The following is a 21,538-nucleotide window of genomic DNA, read 5'->3' on the forward strand; positions in this document are numbered from 1 at the left end:
TATTGATACTTACAATATAAATTTGCTTATTGGAAGCACTCTGCTTGATTTATGAACAATTAGCATGGTTGAATTTTTATGTAATTAGGAATTATGAGAGTTTACCTCAGTTACATTGCTTATTTAGATGTTATTGTCTGGAGAGTTAATAGAAGATTGTAATTATTAAGATTAATCAACAATAGAAAAGCCACCTGTTAAATCCATCTCTCCATCCATCCATCCGTCCACCAATCTTCCTAATGCTTTTTCTGGTCAGAGACTGGGTGGCCTGGAACCAATTCCAGGCAGCACTGGGTACGACACTGGGTACAGCCTGGATGAGATGCCAGTCCCAGCTGAAGCTTGAACCTGTAACAATGTTGTAGCTACTCAGAATCATACAGCCATACGAAGTAACCATACTTATCTTAAGCTGAATAAACAAGCAATTTCAGGGCTCTTCTAATTAAATGTTGCCCAGCTTCATCTCTTAACCTGGAGCTTCAGGGTTCGAGAAAGAGGCCTCTTTATGGGGGTGTGTGGTTTAGCAGGTTAGGACGCTGTGCTTGTCAGTAGAAGGTCGCTGGCTCGCATTTGATGATCGACATAGAGATTCCGCCGTTGGGCCCTTGAGCAAGACCCTCAATTGCTCCAGAGGCCACCTGACCCTGCCTCAAAAAAAAAAAACGTATGTCACTTTGGACAAAAGTGTCTGCTCAGTTAATAAAATGTGATGTTGTGCAATGAACTTAAGTCATCCTTTAATTTAAATTGCAATTTAAATGAGTTTGCACAAAAACATAAGAACCATGAGGAGTTGTATACCTCTGCTGTGAAAGAACGCGAGTAAAAATATCATGAATGCTGGGGCATCACGGTGCTAAGAGGCAGTGAAAGAAAACCCAGGGACCATTTAAAATAAGGGTTTAAGTGCACTCTATCAAAGGCGCAGGGGCACGGAGGGCAGATCTGCTAGCATCTCTAAGAGAAAATCTCTCCAGTGAGCAGGGTTACTGCAGCAGAAGCGCATCAGCATTGTGGGCAAATTCATCTAATGGTGAGAAATCCCGTGTGATGCTTTTACATCTGGTACAGCAGATTTATGATGATGACTCTGAAGCGGAGAATTCTTCTCTTGAGTGAGAAGTGGTTTTCAAAATATTTATATAAATGTGGGCTGTTCATCTTGTTTCTGTGATTCTATGTTGTATACTGGAAACTAGATCAATTTTTTAAAGTTGTTAGTATTACTCATCTGGTTTGCTGCAGTGATGTTGTACATCATGTAAGAGGATGCAAATACGTCTGCTGAGTTTTTTATATATATATTTTTTTTAGAAAGCAGTTATGTCCAGTTATTTCAGGTTTATTACATCAATCCTGCTATCTTGTGTTCTCCTCACATCTTTACAAATGGATGAAGTGGGAAAAGCCAAGAGTAAGATTCCTCTATCTTTTATAATTCTGTAATTCCTAGTGGACATAAGCTGATACAGTTGTTCATTCATGTGGAAAATAAATTCAATCAAGCATCAAAAATCTCAGTTTATACTATGCAATTATTTGCAATGTAATTTTATACTTTCAGTATATATTTGATGGAAATTATTAGCAGTTACTTGGATTTTTTTGGTTTTTAAAAATAATTTAATGCTGACTATATCAACTGAAGATGACTGGTTGTCTGTGGTTCTGCTATGTACTGTAGGATACAGGGCACAGGATAGAGGGCCAAATTCATTATTGAGAGCCTCCAATATTCTTTTAGAGTTGAGTGTTTATTTTATTGTCAAAATATACAACAAACCATGATACAAAGCCAAATAATATATTCATATGATCATGTGATGGTATGTCTGCTATATTCATCATCTCCAGAAGAAATTAAAAAGAACAAGGACTCTTCATTCCAAGACGGACCCATATCTTCCCCTTACCCTCTGAACAGGTAAAGGGTGGTCAATCGTTTTGTGTTCTTTATTGTTTCATCTGTGATGGGTGTAATTAATATAGTTTGTGTTACTGAATCTGCCTATTCTTAAAGTGACAGAGAGGGATTCCCCCAGTCGTCGTTGCACATGTTTACGCTACTCCGTCAGGCTGGGCCTGAAACCCAAGCCATTTCAAGAGCTGCGGAAGCTCAGGAAATAGTTCTGCATTCAATAAAGGCGAAAGCAGCCAAAAGAGTAAAGAAGGGCCTGAAAACAGGTAAAACCTGATTATAAACCATTCATAATTCCTTTAGAAGGAAAGTCTTATTGTAAAGTGGTACTATTCATAGCACCAATGTTTCAATACAATGCAATCAAAGTCAACAATCAATAATTAGTTATGCATTTCTAAGTACACTTTGATGGAACAGCATAAGTTCAATATAATGTATAAAATGTAAATATGGGAAATGTATCCATCCATCCATCCATCCATCCAAAGCTTATCCAGTACAAGATCCTAAAGGGAACCTATTCCAGGCAGCACAGGGCACCAAGCAGGGATACACTCTGGATGGAATGCCAGTCTCTCGCAGGGCACAGACACACATTTACATACCTATTAAAAACTCTACTGGGTTAATATATGAATCGCTTTGAATCATTACATTTGGTAACGTACTGTACACAAAGTTGGATATACAGTACTGTGCAAAAGTCTTAGGCAGGCAAAGAAAATGATGTTTAGATTATCCTCGTGTTGGTGTACAGTAAAACTATGATATTATGCCTGTCAAAGTGTGTCAGCTTAGCCACTTCAGAACCTCTGCTAAAATCACCCCAGTATTTGCAGCGACCGTCCAGTGCAGCCATGTATGTTTTGACTTGGCCACTAGCTCACCTCATACAGCTAGTCAATCTCTCACTGACTTTTTAAACCAATTTATTTAATTATTTTATTGAGCTGTTGGTGAAATTTAACTAAATCATGGAACGGCTGAGGTACTCCTGAGGAGAGGTTTGGGAACTGAAGCGGTGTTCATCTAGCCATCCAACTAGCTATCAGTAACTTTTTAGAAAACAGAAGAAATCCTTAATTTGCACATGTTCTAATGTTAAATTGTGTTTTTTGTTCTAAGCCAAAGTACACTTGCAACCCAGATAAACAGCTTTAAACATTTCTTTGGACTGCCTAAGACTTTTGCACAGTACTGTATTTTTGGGGAGACCGCTGTGGATCATACAGTACATATATGACTTTTATCGTTAAGTGAATGTTGACAGCTTATAATTCTTGACAGTTTATTAGGTCTAAGGAAAAGAAAAAGGTCTCGATCCCTGCAATATTTCAGATAACATTAAGCTTCTTGCTATCCCTAAGCTAATTGAAATTTCACAGAAAGGGCAGGATGTATAAAACGTTAACATTGTGGTCGGTTTGTTATGCTTGATGCTGTAGAAAGATATTAGTTTGAAAGATGACTTTTGTGGCTGCAGTGATATACTATCTATCTATTTCCAGTTCATTTAGCTAAACTTAGAAATCAACTAAATACATACTCAGGGCATACTGTAGGGTAAGGGGTACAGTTAACCAAAGATTACAAACAAATTCAACATCCATCCATCCATCCATCCATCCATCCACTGTAACCACTTGTCCTATGCAGGGTTCTGAGGTTCTTGAACCCATTCTAGAGGCTATGGGCACAAGGCAGGGAACAATCCAGGATGGGGGACCAACCCATATTCAATGTAGAACTAAAGCAATTATAAAATTAACATTACTTTTAAATACAGTTTTATGTACTTACCCTCACAAAGAGGGATTTGGGAGTTTAACAGATGGTTAGATTGAGTAAAATGATATGATCTGTAATTACATGCAATGAGATGCCCTCAAGTTTTAAATATATGCCGCTGCTAGCTTTATTTATGGGATTTTTTAGCACTTTTTTGGTTGCTTATAGGAATGTACATGCAGGGCAGCCAGCTCTGTTCAGGGACAGAAAATCAAAAAATTATGCATTATTCCCTCAGTCTATTCCAGCTTGCGGCACAGCTACAACCTGAGCTGTAACTTTATTTTGCGTTTACTTGCCCTTTAGTCTCTCAGCAAGCTGTGCTTGTTTCAGCTTCAGTACAAGATCAATATTAACACAAGATAAAATCAGATAAATGAGATGAGCCCACTGGGATAGTCAAGCTGTAGCTGTATGGAAGATCATGTGTGCCGAGCAGCTAAAAGTGATTTCTTAGACTTGTCATTTAGCAATAATAAGCAATGGAGAGAAACCGAAGTGTAATACAACCTCGACCCGCGACTGCGAACAGTACAGATGGTTACAGAAAATGAATGGATAGATGTTGATGCTGCTTGAGGATTCTTCGTTATCATAAAAGATGATTAAAAGCAAAGTGACCTGAACCCTGACTTTCTTCTGGAGAATGGTTGAATTACACGTTTCATAAGAAGCAAAGTGCTCCTCCGCCATCGATGCTGAGGATGACGCTTCGTGGGTGGGTTTGAGGTGGCATGAGGGCTCGGGGGGGCAGCCCTGTTGCTTGGGAATTTGCATATTTACCGTCCTCATATCTTTATTCTCACAGTCCAAAGACAAAGCATTAGGCTAATTGGTGTTTCGAAACTAACTGAAGAGCAGGAGCATTGTTAGGATGTATTTTAGGGGGACTTGCAGGACAGCAGAGGCAGACGACACATCAGGACAACATGCTAAACGACGCAGTCAAACGACACATCAGGACGACATGCCAAACGACGCAGTCAAACGACACATCAGGACGACATGCCAAACGACGCAGTCAGACGACACATCAGGACGACATGCCAAACGACGCAGTCAAACGACACATCAGGACGACATGCCAAACGATGCAGTCAAACGACACATCAGGACGACATGCCAAACGACGCAGTCAAACGACACATCAGGACGACATGCCAAATGACGCAGTCAAACGACACATCAGGACGACATGCAGTACGACGCAGTCACACGACAATGACGATGACACATTATGTCACGTGTCGCCCTCTATATATCTGTTGATACAACTTTTTAAACAAAGCGGGAAATTTATGATGCTTTACAATGTGATAATGTGAAAAAGAAAACTATTTTTTTAAGTAGCCAATGCAGTAACATAATACTGAACACATGTGGCAAAACAGACCAATAGTAGGAGCTTCTCCCATTACCTCAGGTAGTCTAAAACTATTTGAAATATAACCCAAATTTTACCGAAATAATCCAAGAGTGAATTTCCCGAAGTCTTAACGCTACGTTGTTCGTAAGTTCTATCTTTTAACATAGAAACAAACAAAAAAAAAAACATACGTTTTATATTAATATTTATCTAAATTAACCCACTGCAAAACATGTCTACTATGTTTAGCTTGCATTTATTCAGGGGCTGAGTCACTTTAGTTTTCAAATCCTAGAATTGCCCCTGATATAGAGTATGACTGTAGAGTGTGATTTCCTGCCCTGTGATGGACTGGTATTCTGTGCAAGGTGTAGCACAGCCTTGTGACCTGTGCGGCCTGGAAAAGGCTGTAGGACACCTGGGACCCTTACTGGGCTAAGCAGTTAATAAGACGGCTAATAAGCCAAGTTCTGGGGGGAAAAAGATTATGTGTCTTTGAAAAGAAGTGCAATATTTTAGGATACTTACAAAGCTGAATTTCATGATTTTACTAAAAAGGTTTTTTTTAAATGTATTTTTTACCTAAATTACTGTTTCAAGATGGTCCTACTTTAGAGGAAATTGAGGCTATTGCCAACCTCTCTGGCTGTCCTCCTCCAACAAAGTCAAATATTTGCCCCAACGGCTGTCTGTCTGAAAAGTACCGGACGATTTCTGGAATCTGCAATAACAGGTAGGAAGGTAATTTATGTTTTTTTGGAAAAATAAGGAAAAAATAATTTGAATGGAAAGCTGTAAAGAGTGAAGTCTATGGTGACACTTTACTTGAGGGGCCATAAATAATTTAGCATTATTCCCTTATGTATTAACCACAAACTAAGTCTTAGTTACATATTGCCCTCGTGTTTGTTCATCATTAATGAATAGTGATACATGTCTTCTCAAGTAGACTATTTGTTGCTATATCTGTTAATTCTGTAACTACTGAAGGAACAAGTAATGAATGACACAAGAGAAATAATGATCTTATATTTGCTAATAATGCTTTAGTGTTCCTCATGGAAATCCTCACTTTGCCTATGCCATGACACACAGACATATGTAGGTGAGAGCAAGCTTGGCAGTGAAGGACAGGCACCTGCAGCAGTGCCCATGGAGCTGGGGGTTAGGGGCCCTGCTCAAGGGCCCACAGACATGACCCACAGAGATTTAACACACTGAGCCACAAGCTGAGCCGCATCTTTAATGAATCATGACACATCTTTTATCTGAAAAAGCTACTATATTTGTTCATGATTTGTACTTGAGTAATAACTGAATTACTACTACTACTAAGTATTTGTACCCACTCAAGTAAAGTACGTAATGCTTTACTTGTGCATTAATTAACCATTAGCGAGTTGTTAGTTCATAATTAATAAATTATGATGTTAATGTATTCCATGCAGGAACTATCAGTTAATTACTAATCAGTTACTGATTAGTTGATTGTTAACTAATATAGTTTCTGAATGGAATACATGAATTGTCATGATTGGTCAATGATGAACAAGCATTTGATCAGAACATAACTAGCACTTAGTTACTGGTTAATTAATGCATTAAGTGAGGGTGTAGTACTACATTACTTGGGTCCAACAAGTAAAATGTGACCATAAAATGCTACCAAGTCTATTTTATATAAGCCAGTGGGTGTGCTTTTGTGCCTATGGGTTTGCAGGCATTTAACTGTTCAAATGACCAAGCTATGTATTAAATTCTGGTACATAATGAGGCAGAGAACTTAGAGCCAGCTGAGTAGCTGTCTATGATTTGCTTTGGACACCGTTCACTGCTAAGGAAGTCCTTTCCTTCAGGGGGTGATACCTTTACAATCAGCACAGTTGTAAGAATCATTTCATGGGTCTTTGAAAATCCCAGAGCTGCTGTGTCTTTAGCTGACTCTGTCTGTGGAAGATTAGAGAGTCACGTGACACTAACTGTGGTACCAAGGTGTTGGTTTAGCTCATCTATAATGTATATGTTGCGCCGCATATGTTCTGCATAATGGAGGTCAGATATAGGATACTCAATTGCACATTCTGGTTTATATGCACACTGTCACTATTTGTACTCCTCCTGTTTTCCACAACTTTGTCACCAAAGACATACAGAATGAGGTGGCAGAGGTGGAAAGGTGGAAAAGCCTTTGATCAGGTGGTAAATCTACATCTGTCATATGATCACTAATGCTTTCACAGTAATGAGAACACAACATCTCTTCTCTTTTACTGGACCAATCATCATTATGTAGGGAATGCTCTCACTTTTTTTTTAATAATATTCAGCTTTTATATTTAATTCAAGAGCATCTATTTATGTGTAGGAAGATAGGATTCATTCGTAGTGTTTTGATGTTTGGACCATTATACGCACATAATGGCCGTATAATAAACATTCCAATGCATTTGATGGTAATGTTGTAATATTTGTAAAGCTCTGTAATTCATGAGCATCCAAAATTCTTCTTCTTTTCAGACTTAGTCCATTATGGGGAGCAGCCAATACTGCACTGACACGGTGGCTCCCAGCAGAGTATGAGGATGAAGAGGGTCAACCCAAGGGCTGGAACCCGGAGCACTTACAAAATGGCTTTCGGTTACCTCTCGTGAGTGATATGGTGCACTGGTAGATAAGTAAATAAAGGAATAAGCATACTAGTAACTTTTAAAAATACATGGTTTACATCACAACAATGCATTTACATATGCACATCTAATTTAGCTACAGTGTTGAGAACTGAAAAAACAAAATGTTCATGAAAATGTAATGTTGTAATTAGAAAACTACAGTATATTACAAAGCAAAAAAATCTTTCAGGAAAATCTTTATCTATATTTAAATGTATATATATATATATATATATATATATATATATATATATATATATATATATATATATATATATATATATATTAATAATTAAAATATGCTTCTCTGATTACAAAAGGAAAACATTAAAATAATAATTGGAAGATGATATATCATTGTTTATTTTCTGGTTCTGGGTTCTGACAGCTGAATGTATGAATATGTAAACAGGTGCGGGAAGTCAGCAACAAAATTATGCAGAGATCAAGCAAGCGTGTCTCGGAGGATGATGCATATTCCCAGATGCTGGTGGACTGGGGCCAGTACATCGACCATGACATTTCATTCACTCCACAGTGTATAGTGAAGGCTGCTTCTTTTGGAGGACTGGACTGTCTAGAAACCTGTGAAAACATTAATCCCTGCTTCCCGATTAAGGTATCTGCACATATGCAAATGGTAGAAACGTCATATTAATTCGCAATTTTTAGTTTTAGGAAATTAACAGATGTACCCATTGTGAGTTAGCTGGTGACACAGATCCCCAGCATTTTCTATATTCAGGGGGATGCAATAGAGGTTTACATCGGTCTGGGGGGAACTATGTTCTTCTGTTTTCCGCACTGTACAGTCTTTTATATATACTTTTAATCCATGCCAGTGTTTAATTTTGCTTTTATTAAATTTTAAAAGCAATATCATGAATGGAAATGAACAATCATATGAGCCATCATGAAAAATAGTGAGTGATTCGGGAAATAAATAAATTAATAAGCAAAAAGGGTGGCATAGTAGGTCAGTGTGTTGCGTTGTTGATTACGGCTGTTCCTGGCCGTTTGAGTGATTTGCATGCCATCCCTGTGTTACGTAGCTTCCTCAGGCTACCCTGGTTTCTTCCTCCGGTCTAAACATTGCAGCTAGGTGAACTGGTGACTAAAAACTGCCAATAATGTGTGGATGCACTGGGATCCCAGCCTGCACATCCGTTTGTCTTGTGCCCTGCTTGGGATGGACTCCAGGCCCTGACTGAAAGAGCTGGATGGATAAATCTTTTGAGAGAATTATAATGTTGCATCAAGTATACTGTAATATGTTGCCTGTTTCCTTCAAGCTTACGTGACTCATTCACGCTAATCATTACAATGAGTGATTGTTGCCATTGTAATTTCCAATAGAAATGCGATAATACCATACAATGGCTGACGTCATGGGAGTGGCAATGGCCCAGTGTTATGTTGCGTTCTGATACTGGAGAAGGCACTTACAAAGGTTACTTATTTTGACATCTCAGCATCTATCACTTTATTATATTTAGAGTTGGTATATTATTAATATAACAAAAGCATAATAATTCCCATTCAAATCACAAGACTCCATTGTCCTTGTCGAAGTTCTGCACCTGTTTTTCTTCCATGGCTGGTCAGGTGGCCGTCAAAAAGGTGTCAAACAGTATAATAGATGTATTATTTAGGCTAGAAAAAAATGGCAGCTTTGGCAACTTAAAACTGTTTTCTGAAAACCATCCTATATTTTGAGGTTACATGTTAGATGGGGGAAAATAACTTTCTGCCTCGAATGCTGGACTGGATTTCCCATTCATTCAATCACGCAGGATGAGCCATTTGAAAAAAATATATTGTCAGAATTCATTGTAAACTGTTTTAAATATCTCCCGGCTGTCAAGGACATATACACTTTGATTTAAATATGCAGGGATAATTATCAGATTTTCTATATTTTCAAAATTTCTTCTTGCTTGGACCCAGACAGTCTTCATTGTTGGCTGGGAATAAGCAGATCTGAGAATTATTCTGCATTATTAGCAGCTTTCTGATTCCATGGGTTTCGTTTGTGCTTTATGACAGAACCAAATTGGACTTCACTTGCAGATCAATCCATCTTCCATCCACTTATACAGGACAGGGTCGGGGGCTGGGGGGAGGCGGTTGGAGCCAATCCCAGTCCGCACTGGGTACAAGGCAGACTCTTCACAAAATTCCATTCACCATTACAAGGCACTTGCATGTAAACCCTATGGGCAATTCTGAGGCGACAATTTACACATTTCGACTATAAAGGAAACCCAGAGTAGCCAGAAGAAATTCATGGCAAGAACAATCTCTACAGCAGGGTTCCCCCAATTCCAGTCCTGCTGGGCCAATCCACAACACAGTTTGGAGATCTCCCTACTCTACACACCTTATTTAGCTCACCAGTTAATTCCTAGGTTTAGTAGTTGTGTTTTAGAAGGGAAATCAGCAAACTATGTTGTGGACTGGCCCTCCAGGACTGGAATTGGGGAACCCTGCTGGGACTGGATTCAAAGCCACAGTCATGCAGATGCGAGACAACAGGACGACTCACTGAGCCACCCTGGCCCACAGTAAATGCTTTTACCGTGTTTCCAAGAACGGTAACTGTAAAAAACACTCCCATCTCTGTTACATATAAACATAAATACATTTAATTATGCACATATGCGAAGTGCATGGCTGTCGATTTCATTCCATTTTTATACCATAAAAATTCCATATTCTCATATTGTTTGGCGCATAAAAAAAAAAATCAAAAACATACAAATGAGATTGAGAGACAATCATAACCTAGAATTTGAAGTAGGGATGAAGGGATTTCTTCACTGTTTTCCTGTCATCACAGATTCCCCCGAATGACAAACTGTCTGGGAAAAGAAGCTGTCTGCCGTTCTTCCGCTCTTCTCCTGCCTGTATTACTCTGCACACGGATGGTAAAGACCCCCCAGTGAGGCCACAGCGGCAGCAGATGAACGCCATCACATCCTTCCTGGACGCTTCCACAGTCTACGGCCACACGCCGGCCCTGGAAGGCCTGCTCCGTAACCTGTCCAGTCCGGAGGGCCTGCTCGCTGTCAACACCCGTATCTCCGATGGGGGCTTCCCATACTTACCCTTTGTCCCCAACACCCCCTCGGGATGCCTCCAGGATCCGGGCGACCTGTGGGGCGAGAGGGTGGAGTGCTTTTTGGCAGGAGACAGCAGAGTCAGCGAGATCCTGCCGCTGTCTGCCTTGCACACACTGTGGCTGAGGGAGCACAATCGTATCGCCGCCGGCCTGAAAGAGCTCAACGGTCACTGGGGCCACGAGCAAATCTACCAAGAAGCCCGGAAAATTGTCGGCGCTTTACATCAGGCAAGTCGACATCATAAATATACATGACAACCGCCGAAGCGACGTTACACAGGTACTGATGCCCTCCCCGCATAAAAATGAACCTGTGCCTTTAACGGCACAAGAGGTAAAAAAAATCCAAGTAAGTCTCAAGGAACACTTTAATATTTCAAGGTGGAGAATCGAGTTATTCCATTGTAAAGTTGATGAACCAATATAAAATTAATTAGCTATTATTATTTTAGCTAACAAATATTAGCTATTGTCGTTTTATATAATATCCTCCTTAAAAATGTTGATAGTTTTCAATATAGTTTAAGGATGGTTCATTTATTCAGCAACACTTTACTTGAAGGGCCACAAATACTTAGTAATAACTCAGTTACTACTGAAGTACAAATCATGAGCAAATATAGTCACGAGATAAAAGTTGCATCATGATTCATTAATGAAGAACAAACAAGAGATTAGTGTGTAACGTGTTATTCATTACTTGCTCCTTCAGTAGTTCACAGATAGTTCAGGTTTACAGAATTAAATGATATAGTAACAAATATAGTAACGAGATAAAAGATACATCACTATTCATTAATGATGAATTACCATGAGATCAGTACGTAACAGACTTCGTTTGTGGTTAATTAATACATATGGAAGAGAATATATTATTTGTGCCCCGTCAAGTAAAGTTTTATCATTTACAGTACCTCAAAAGCTTATATAACTTGCTCCAGTTTATCCTGACTGGGATATGTAGCCACCAGTATAGATAAGCTGCACAATGGCTGTAATCAGTACTGGGCAACCCATTAGGAGGTAGAGGCGGCCGCCTCAGATGCGACCTGCTGTGAAACCAGCAAGTCAATTTCATTTTGTCTTAGATGGTCTGTGGCACTCCACAAACTCCTCGTACCCCTATAAGCACTTGCGCCCTCTGTGGGGTGAGCAGAAAATTGCTATGCAGTGTTGGGGTTTTGGTTAGAACCTGAAGCCTGCCTTACCGCATGAGCTTTGGCACTGACTCTGAGCTATTAGTTAAGTTCTCCCCAAACGAGCGTGATGGGCCGAATGGCTTCCTCTCTTTTGTAAATTTCTTATGTTCTTATGTTCTTATGACTGTAATGTTAGTGTCCGTGGCAGGGGCAACCACCAAAACTACCTTCAATAGCACGAGAGTTAAGATATTATAGTTATATATAAATAAATCTATTTCTTTTGAAATAGTTAGTTGAAGAGAACGACCTGTACTAGATATGTTCCCTTATAAATTCGTAAATCTCTGCACGGGAAGACGATGGTGTATGAATAAAAAATACATGAAAGCAAATTTTTTTAAAAAGGAGAAAATAACTGAACACCAGTTAATATCAGGGTAACATGTAGGATCGAGAAGAGAGACAGAAAGAGAAAAAGCTTCATTTGCTTGAGCAAATAAGGAACCGGCAGTATAATTCTATAAAGATGTAAAGATGCAGTATAAAGATCTGTATAATTATAACCTTTATCTGAGACCTTGAGATCATAATTATAAAGTTATTTTGGGTCTTCAGATATTGTTTTTTTTTTGTGTACCATTTATAACTGAATTCTGAAGATTTCTATCCATTAGAAGAATCCAGTACCAGAATTTATGCAATTAATGCAGTTGTTGTCAAAGTGGAGCTCTGTGTTTTCCCAAAAGAGAAAAAATAAATGAACATAATCCAGTGAAAGGTTTTTGTTACTCCTATGAAAAGTGCTTGTATTCCATCTTAGCGGCTAGAGCTCACACATTGTACCAATTGTAACCATTAAAGATGAGTAGAGAGTCGGTTTACGTAATTACATAATTCTATCAGAGATGAGACGACTGCACTTATGACTTTAGTTCAGTCTTCCATGCCCTTTTTCTTTAATCCTTCATGAAGTGAATATTTTAACGATGTTTTGTACATCTTACTTCAAAGATCTCTCTTATTCCGGCGTGTGTTATCAGGCATATGAAATTTGTTTGTAAATGTGTTCATTGGTTGGAAGATGATTTATTACAGTTTTATTTGTGAAAAAAGGTACAGTAGTAGCTAGACTAGGGATGTATTCCATCCACTCATCCATACATACATCATATATACTACTTATTTAGTACATCAGTACAGTGACCATGGAGCTCAAAACGCACTCGGCCTGAGGCAGAGAAAGCTGTGGTACTGTTATATAAAGCACTGTTATATAAATAATATGCCACAATTTGGGTTATTTACTGCATACTGTTTGACCATTCCTCTGACAACTGTACTTATCCTCGGCGATTAATGCATTAATTAATTCATCAGCTACTGTCACCACTGTATATATGAAAATGCATAATAAAAATAGCGTCGGCAAATTTCAAAGTTTATTAGTTTCATTTTCTGTTTCTCTTAAGGTCATAACTTTCAGGGATTATGCCCCAAAGATTCTTGGAAGAGAGGCTTTTGAGAAATACGTCGGGGTTTACGGAGGATACAACCGGTCCATCAACCCCACGGTATCCAACGTATTTGCCACAGCTGCCTTTCGCTTTGGCCATGCCACCATCCCAGCCATGGTGCTGCGGCTCAATGAGAGCTTTCAGAAACACCAGCTCTACTCCCCTGTGCGTCTACATGAGACTTTCTTCAGTCCATGGAGACTTGTTAAAGAAGGTATTTATCTTTAGCTTTGTCGGGTTCTAGTCTATGATCAACTTTATGCCTTTTCAGGTCTTGTAAGGAGATGCCGCGGTGCCAAATTAATGTCAATGTAAAAACTGGATGTCACTACAATGCAGCTTACTTGTCCTGCTTGCTAGGCGGACTGGATCCCATTCTTAGAGGACTGCTGGGAAGGCCAGCAATAGCAGTGACAACAGACCACTTGATGACAGAGGAGCTGACAGAGAGGCTAATAGTTCTCTCAAGCCCTGGAGATCTGGACCTCACAGCCCTTAATTTGCAACGTGGTCGCGACCACGGGCTCCCTGGTCAGTTAAAGAACAAGGATGAAGCCCTAATTTTAATCCCGCCACCCAACAAACAAACATAACCAGGGGTTTAGTGGAAGAATCAAGTGTATACAATTAAATATAAAGTATGAAATGAGTTAAATGCACCTCAATGTCACCCCTGACAATGTACTAAGTTTACTACTGCACTTCTAGTACTGAAGTTCTATTTGGGTCAAATGAATATGAGTTGCATTTATTTATTTTGTTAATTTAATTTATATACCCCCAGGTACCTAATTTGTATCCTTAGGATACAATAATGTAGTCCACCTCAATAACATTAAGATTTCTTTAATTTGTCATTGATATATCATTAAATGCAATCTAATTTTATTAAAAATAAGTAGGCTACTGGTAATTGTATTCAGTTGATATGAGCACGGCATGTTTGGCATCCATAAGCACACTGGCATGATTTTTCAGGCTACAGTAAATGGAGGGAATTCTGTGGATATGAAAGTATACAGACACAAGCTGAACTCAGCACAGTTATAAGTGACGCCAGTTTGGTTCAGAAGATAATGGAGTTGTACAAACATCCCAGCAACATCGACGTGTGGCTGGCCGGACTGGCAGAGGATCTCTTGCCTGGTGCCAGGACAGGGCCTCTCTTTGCATGCTTAATTGGGAAGCAGCTGAAAATGCTTCGAGAAGGTGACAGGTCAGCCTGCCTGACGACCTTGAACATACACTTTGAATGTTGTCTCTGATCTTCAGAGTTTTGTTGAACGAGTTCTGCTCTATTGAGGATAAACTTATTGTAAATGCACCCAGATAAAATAAATATTCTGAAGAAACTTAATAAAGGAGGACAAAAATTTATGTTTAGCCTTGTGGCATCAAATAGTGTGAAAACAGAATTATATTAATAATAACACAGACTGTTATAATATAGCCCGTTCATCATAAACAAGCATCTGAGAAAATCATATTCAATGAATTTTTGATTTTTAGTGCAATATCTAAAAATATGGAATAATATCAATACACTTTAAAAACTACACATCTACTGTTAACCAAATACAAATCTTATAATGACTACAGGTAATCACTTATTTGAAAGCTAGGTTTCAGTAATAACATGCTTAGAATTACTGTATTTTTCCATGTTTTTTACAGGTTCTGGTGGGAGAATGAGGGCATATTTACAGATGCTCAGAGGGCAGAAATCCAAGGGCATTCTCTTTCTCGGGTAATTTGTGACAACAGTGGACTGAACGAAGTCCCCGCTGATCCCTTTAGATTGAGACAATACCCAAAAGACTTTCAGTTCTGTAAGAACTTACCCACCATGAATCTGAAGGCTTGGCAAGAAGATCTCAGCAAAGGTTAGATAAACATCAGCTATACTGTCTATCTACCCACGGGCATATTGCTATGGTGATGATATTTTTCTTCTCTTGATTTAAATGATTACAGATTATGCGGAACAAGTACCACAAATATTGGTTGATTTGCACTGGATATGGCATTAAAGGCTATAGTAATTAGTAAATGTTTATGTGTGAGTTGGAAATGTTGCCATTTCTTTTTTGAAATTACAGAGCTGATGCCCTGTGGTTCTCCTGCTGAGCTAGAAAATGGGGATTTTGTGTTTTGTTCCATATCTGGCAAATTGGTGGCTGTTTACTCCTGTCGCCATGGGTATAGCCTGGAAGGCCAGGAGGAAATTCTCTGCACGGAAAGTGGCTGGAGCAGCCAACCTCCCATCTGCAAAGGTAAGTGACTCTCGACTGGGTTCAGCCGTTACAGCTTCCCTTCTCACTGCCGTGCTTCAGAAGATAGTGACACTCCTCTGGCCTTAAGGACCCATAAAAATGCATTACAGTAATTGAATATCTTCTCAAGAAATATCTGAGCTGATTGAAATAAGATGAGGAATCGTTCTTCAGTGTCTAAAGAGGGGCTGTGGAAAAGCCTTATAATATTCACCAATTCGTCTTTCAACCACTGATACTGGTCCGGGTCACCTGGGACCTATTTCAGTCAGAATATGGCACTAGGCTAAGGGACACTCTAGATGGCATGTCAGTCTGTCACAGGAAACATGCACTCATACTCGACAGGCGATTTACAGATGCCGGCTAGCCGAACTGCATATCCTTGGACTCTAGGAGGAACTCCTGTGCAAGAGCATGCAAGCTCCACACACACAGCAAAGGTGGGATTCGAACCCCCAACCCTGGAGCTGTGAAGCAACCCTGCTTCCCATTGCAGCACCATCCTTATACTGCTGTATTGTATGACACCATATTTCTGCCCTTTGGGAGCATTGTGTGAATCAGCAGGTTAGGATGCTGTGTCTGTGATTGAAAGGTCACCGGTTAAAATCCAAGGGTCAGCAGTGTGATGGCACCATTGGGCCCTTGAGCAAGACCCTTAACCCCAATGGCTCCAGGGACTGTCTGACCCTGCTATGTATGTCACTTTAGATAAAACAGTCTCATAACTAAAATGCAAATGTCTTCATTTTATTATCCTCAAAGCTATTCCAGACAACAAACCTCATCCTCTAATTTTGTGAATGAGCAATTACATATTACTTACATATTACTTTTTGTGTTTGTACTGTACAGGTACCTATCTATATTTTTCATACAGTAAATGGCATGGGTTTATGGAGACTGACACATGATTGTCCATAGGCAGCCCTAAGGTATTGACCAGAGTTTTTAGGACTATCACCCGTCAAGTATGATACATCAGAACTGGTGTATCTGCCTGGAGGCAGCTACATGCAGGGGCATCCAGTGCCGAAGCAGTGTTAACGCAGTTTAGACACTGGTGGAGACAGGCCCAGTGTAAATCACTGATAATGAAAAACACGCAGGTGCATTTTAACGACATTCACGTATTCACGACCAAACTGACAATAAAAAAATTTGTCTTATATAGATATTAAGTTTTATACTACAGATGCTTTTTACAGAAGCAAATTGTTACATTACAATAAAAGACCAGTTTATCATTATAAACAGAAAAATTCTTGATATAATGAGATCCTTTTCATTTTTTAATGCGAAAGCATGATGTTAAAATGTGAAGATTATCTTGGTTCTCATTATAATGAGATACATATTACTATTCCTGGTCTTACTGTCTGGTGTTAGCAACAATATGCTGCCTTACCTTTTAACCTTTTTTTACTTTAGACTCAAAGTATAATATAACATTGCCATTGCCGTAGTGAAAAACAATATTTCACTTGTATATTTTATTAATATTAACCTAATATTATTCAATACTACTATATTAATATTTATAATACTGCTTTAGAAATATTCCCATATATTGGCTTTTTTATTATATTAATTTAGTTGAATTTATTCCATTGTTATGGGTTCCTGAATGAAGGGATGTCTGTGGGACAGCAGTAAACTAGCTAAAAAGTCAAGCAGGACCAGGATGCCAGTTGTGTTTCCTGTGCAGTGTGCTGCTTCACAAAGGGAACACGCTACGGGAACAGGGGTGCACCCTGTAGTGCTGTTCCAGAGTCAGCACATTGTTTTATTTACAGAACTAATGCTGTGCACTACATTAGAGCCTGAAAAGAGATACACATGGGGAAAAAAAAATCATGATTGTAATTTGCTCCATTTGCTACTGAAACCGGATGCATTTGGCAGTTCATTCAAAGAAAAGCATAACCTGAGCTAGGAACCATGTTACTATGTCCCTCACAATTTGATGGAATGGGGAAAATCACCCATTACTGATCAGATGGAGAGGGGAGCCTTGATATTAAACGATTCAGACAAACAGGCTACTCTGCAGCTGCCGGTCACACAGAAACAAAGGGGATGATTACAGATGTAAAATGACAAGCATGACATCAAACTCAGTGTAGATTTTGGTCTGGGTGTCTATTTGTCTGCAGCTAATTGGTATTTCAGATTTGAATTACTCCTGAAGGTTCGTGATAGTTACAGTGATTGCCAAGCATTAAATTGTCTTTTAATTTGTAAGGAATATACCGGGTGGTGAAATTTTACTCATACAGTATGAACTAAATAGCAAACTATATAGTGTATACTATTTTGTGGTCTGTCACTGGGACAGAGTTGAAGAATACACAACTGAATTAACAAGTTATATTGGCCCAAACTGCCTGTATCACCCAGTCTTCAGCTTGTCAGTCCCTTCCCCTTTGACAGACAAGCTTCCGAGTAGACAGTCCTGTTAGGTACAGGCAGTATATGAGGTGGCTAAGATGGACTCAAGTGCTAAGTTGTAACTGGTATGCAAGTAGGAATAAACCAGCAACTAGAGAGCAAACCAAACAAGTCCAAGTCACACAACCAAACACAATCAGACAGCCATTCATTGAAATGAATCCGAGTGAAACAGAGAGATACAGTTAGCCAGAATAAGAAAAACCCAAGACTGCACAAGGTACGTCAGAGGAAGTTTAAGTGAAAGACCTCTGAGCTTGGGAGCAAGGCTATCACACTTACTCAACTGGAATTGGAGTTTTTGCCTACATTTCTGTATCGGGTTATCCAACCCAACCAACAGCTCAGTTTAGGCTTCATTCGAGTCCTTCATGTCAAAAACCAGTGGATTAGAAATAACCAAAGCCCAAGACTGAGCTAGTTGTATTAATCAGAATGAGTTTAAATAGCCTTATGGATGAAATGCAGATGAGTGTGTCCATGGAGGACGAGCACAGCAGCAGCAGACACCTTCTTAACTGAATGAGAAAAGAGAAGTAAAAAAGTAACTGTCCGCTGTGTCCAGAGTCACACTGAGGGTGAACTGGCAGCAAAAAGCAGACCATGAATTTGCGGGTGCCCCCTATGTGTATTTTGTTGCCAGTCGGGGGGGGGGGTACTTCTATATCTTGTGATCTGCTACATAATGCCAGTGCTAAGGGAGCAAGAACGGCCCTGAAGTGATTCTCCAACTTCCCAAAGGCCAGTGCACGCCTGCTTTCACACTTCAGGAGAATTCCATTGTTTATTAATTGTAGGTTAATTATGTTATAAAGGACTGTTGTATATGTGTTCAAACGACATTGATCATTCATATATTTCCTTTTATCCACAGATGTAAATGTTTGACCACATCCAGTAATGTCCACAGTAAGACCATCTTTAACTGCATCAAGGCGTATATCGCATGCCTGAGAGACAGCATTGCACATGGACTCACAGGCAACATCTATAATGAATATTCCAATGGCTAATGCACTTTTGAACTTCTTAATCTAACAGTAAAAGCAGGTTTTCACTGTTTCTAATTGATTCTTTTTTCATTCTGTTATATTCATTAAAAGATTCTCTTTGTACTGGAATTTTACCCATATGTCATGCTAAGAAAATAAGCCCTTAAACCATGGAAAGAAAGACAAAAAATTCCACTATAAAGTGTATTTATTTTCCTTTCCCTATTTGTGGCAAGTCCATGCTATTTTATTTATTTTTGATGCCATTTTCCAGCTGATATATACTGCCTTAATGTTTCAGTCCCTTATGTAGCAAATAATTGTCCAGGAACACTGATACAAAATAACCCTGATTTTTAAACTGCATTCAGCTCATAGGGATATTTATCATAGGGATATTCATCATGAAAAAAGTGCATTGTGACAGAGGTGGGTGTATGCATTCTAGCTATTATAAAGTGAAATGACTTATGGCAGATAGCTGTGCAATATGTAAATTATGTAAAATATGCTTTGTAATATTCAGATACTAGCACACTACTGAATCATACTGCTATGATCATTTTCAAAGGTAGGCTGTCTTTATAATAAGAGGACAATAGCACAAAGTACAATTTAGTAGATTAATCATTAATAAAAATGTATTATTTAATTTCAGAGATCCTTCTTGAAGAGAAGCGCATTGCAGATTGCAAAAAAATGTATAATCAGTATTGATATGATAAGACAAAAATTTGATCACAAAAGTAGTACAATTAATTTTATCTTTGTGTATGATTGACTGGGGAAATTGCAAGGAAATCTATTGATCAGTCAAGTGTGAAATAAAATGGGGAAAAGGCTGAATTAAAAGATTAAGAAAAAGTATAGGACCAAACCTTACAACCCGGACAAAATACAAAGCAAAGGCAAAATCAAGGAATTCAGTCTAGCCTGGGTTCATCATGAGTTCACCAGTAACTAAGTATGAGCAAGAAGACCACTTTGATGACTATTTCTTAACTGCCTCAGGCTTAAACTTGGGAAAAAATGCAAACATATAGAGTTTCCTGTTTCTTAGGCCAGATTCAAACATTCCATCAGAGGCTAAACACTCCATAAGGCAAAGCTGACTTAGAAAGCTGTCCATCAAACAGACGGGGTTTAGGGGGGAATATTGATCCTGCCAACTGAAAGCTTAAATGAGGGGTTTACTGTTATTTTCACACCCAAGATTTTAAACCCTGAAAGTTGCAGTTAATTCAAAAGTCTTTAGTTTGAAGGAACTGAATTTCTGTACGCATTTAAGATTGAAGGTTAACCTCCCATGCAAACCCAAAGTTATGTGTGTGTGTGTAATATATATATATTAGGGCTGTCAAAATTAAGGGGTTAACGTGGATTAATCCATCATCATGATTAATCTGATAAAATTTTTTTAACGCAATTAACCCATCTGCAGCGCAGAATGACTCAAAATCCATGAAATGTATCTGTCAACCCATTTTGGGCAGTTTTGGTGCATTCCATTTGCCCTGGGAACTCATATTCCGAGTCAGATTCCGAGTTTTGAAGCCAGAAGTGACGACATGCGCGGTCCCGTTTCTCGGAGATCTGAGAAATATCTCGGAGCAGCACAGAGAATCCATCCATCCATCCATCCATTGTCCAACCCACTTATCCTACTGGGTCGTGGGGGGTCCAGAGCCCATCCCGGAAGCAATGGGCACCAGGCAGGGAACAACCCTGGATGGGGGGCCAGCCCATCGCAGGGCACACTTGCACACCATTCACTCACACATGCACACCTAAGGGCAATTTAGCAACGCCAATTAGCCTCAGCATGTCTTTGGACTGTGGGGGGAAACCGGAGCAGCCGGAGGAAACCCCACGGTGACACAGGGAGAACATGCAAACTCATGTGACCCAGGCGGAGACTTGAACCCAGGTCCCAGAGGTGCGAGGCAACAGTGCTAACCACCAAGCACAGAGAATTCTAAGTTCAGAATCCAAGATGGCTGCGCCCGTTATCAAAAGAAGGGAAAATTGTAGTTTTATACTGTTTAAGCACTATTTCTCATTTGTGGCTCATTAAATCAGTCGCACACACTATACCGTCCAACTTATCTGTGGACGTGTTGCTACGGAGTTTTATATGTAAAGCACCGCACGTGATGTGTTATCAACTGATATTGCTAACAATGGCAATTAACCGGGCTAGAATTGGATTTCATGATTAGTTGGATTATTTGTCGGATTTACGGTAGTTCGGGCTAATTGTAAGTGAACGAAGATAAAGACCATTTAAACTGA

The 21,538-nt window shown here is 39.2% G+C and overlaps 1 protein-coding gene across 1 annotated transcript; it reads left to right on the forward strand.

Moving 5' to 3' along the window:
* Positions 1 to 1,395: 1,395 nt before the first annotated feature.
* tpo (thyroid peroxidase) lies at positions 1,396 to 19,562 on the forward strand. The gene is made up of 13 exons (XM_023839163.2): positions 1,396 to 1,420; positions 1,861 to 1,930; positions 2,027 to 2,190; positions 5,682 to 5,814; positions 7,599 to 7,728; positions 8,163 to 8,369; positions 10,590 to 11,099; positions 13,483 to 13,741; positions 13,888 to 14,058; positions 14,506 to 14,743; positions 15,202 to 15,410; positions 15,627 to 15,800; positions 19,129 to 19,562. Exons 1-13 carry the CDS (start codon positions 1,396 to 1,398, stop codon positions 19,140 to 19,142), a joined length of 2,304 nt encoding a protein of 767 aa, XP_023694931.2. The 3' UTR covers positions 19,143 to 19,562.
* Positions 19,563 to 21,538: the final 1,976 nt, after the last annotated feature.

Source organism: Paramormyrops kingsleyae, chromosome 14, assembly GCF_048594095.1.
Source record: "Paramormyrops kingsleyae isolate MSU_618 chromosome 14, PKINGS_0.4, whole genome shotgun sequence".
In the NCBI taxonomy this organism is placed as follows: Eukaryota; Metazoa; Chordata; class Actinopteri; order Osteoglossiformes; family Mormyridae; genus Paramormyrops; species Paramormyrops kingsleyae.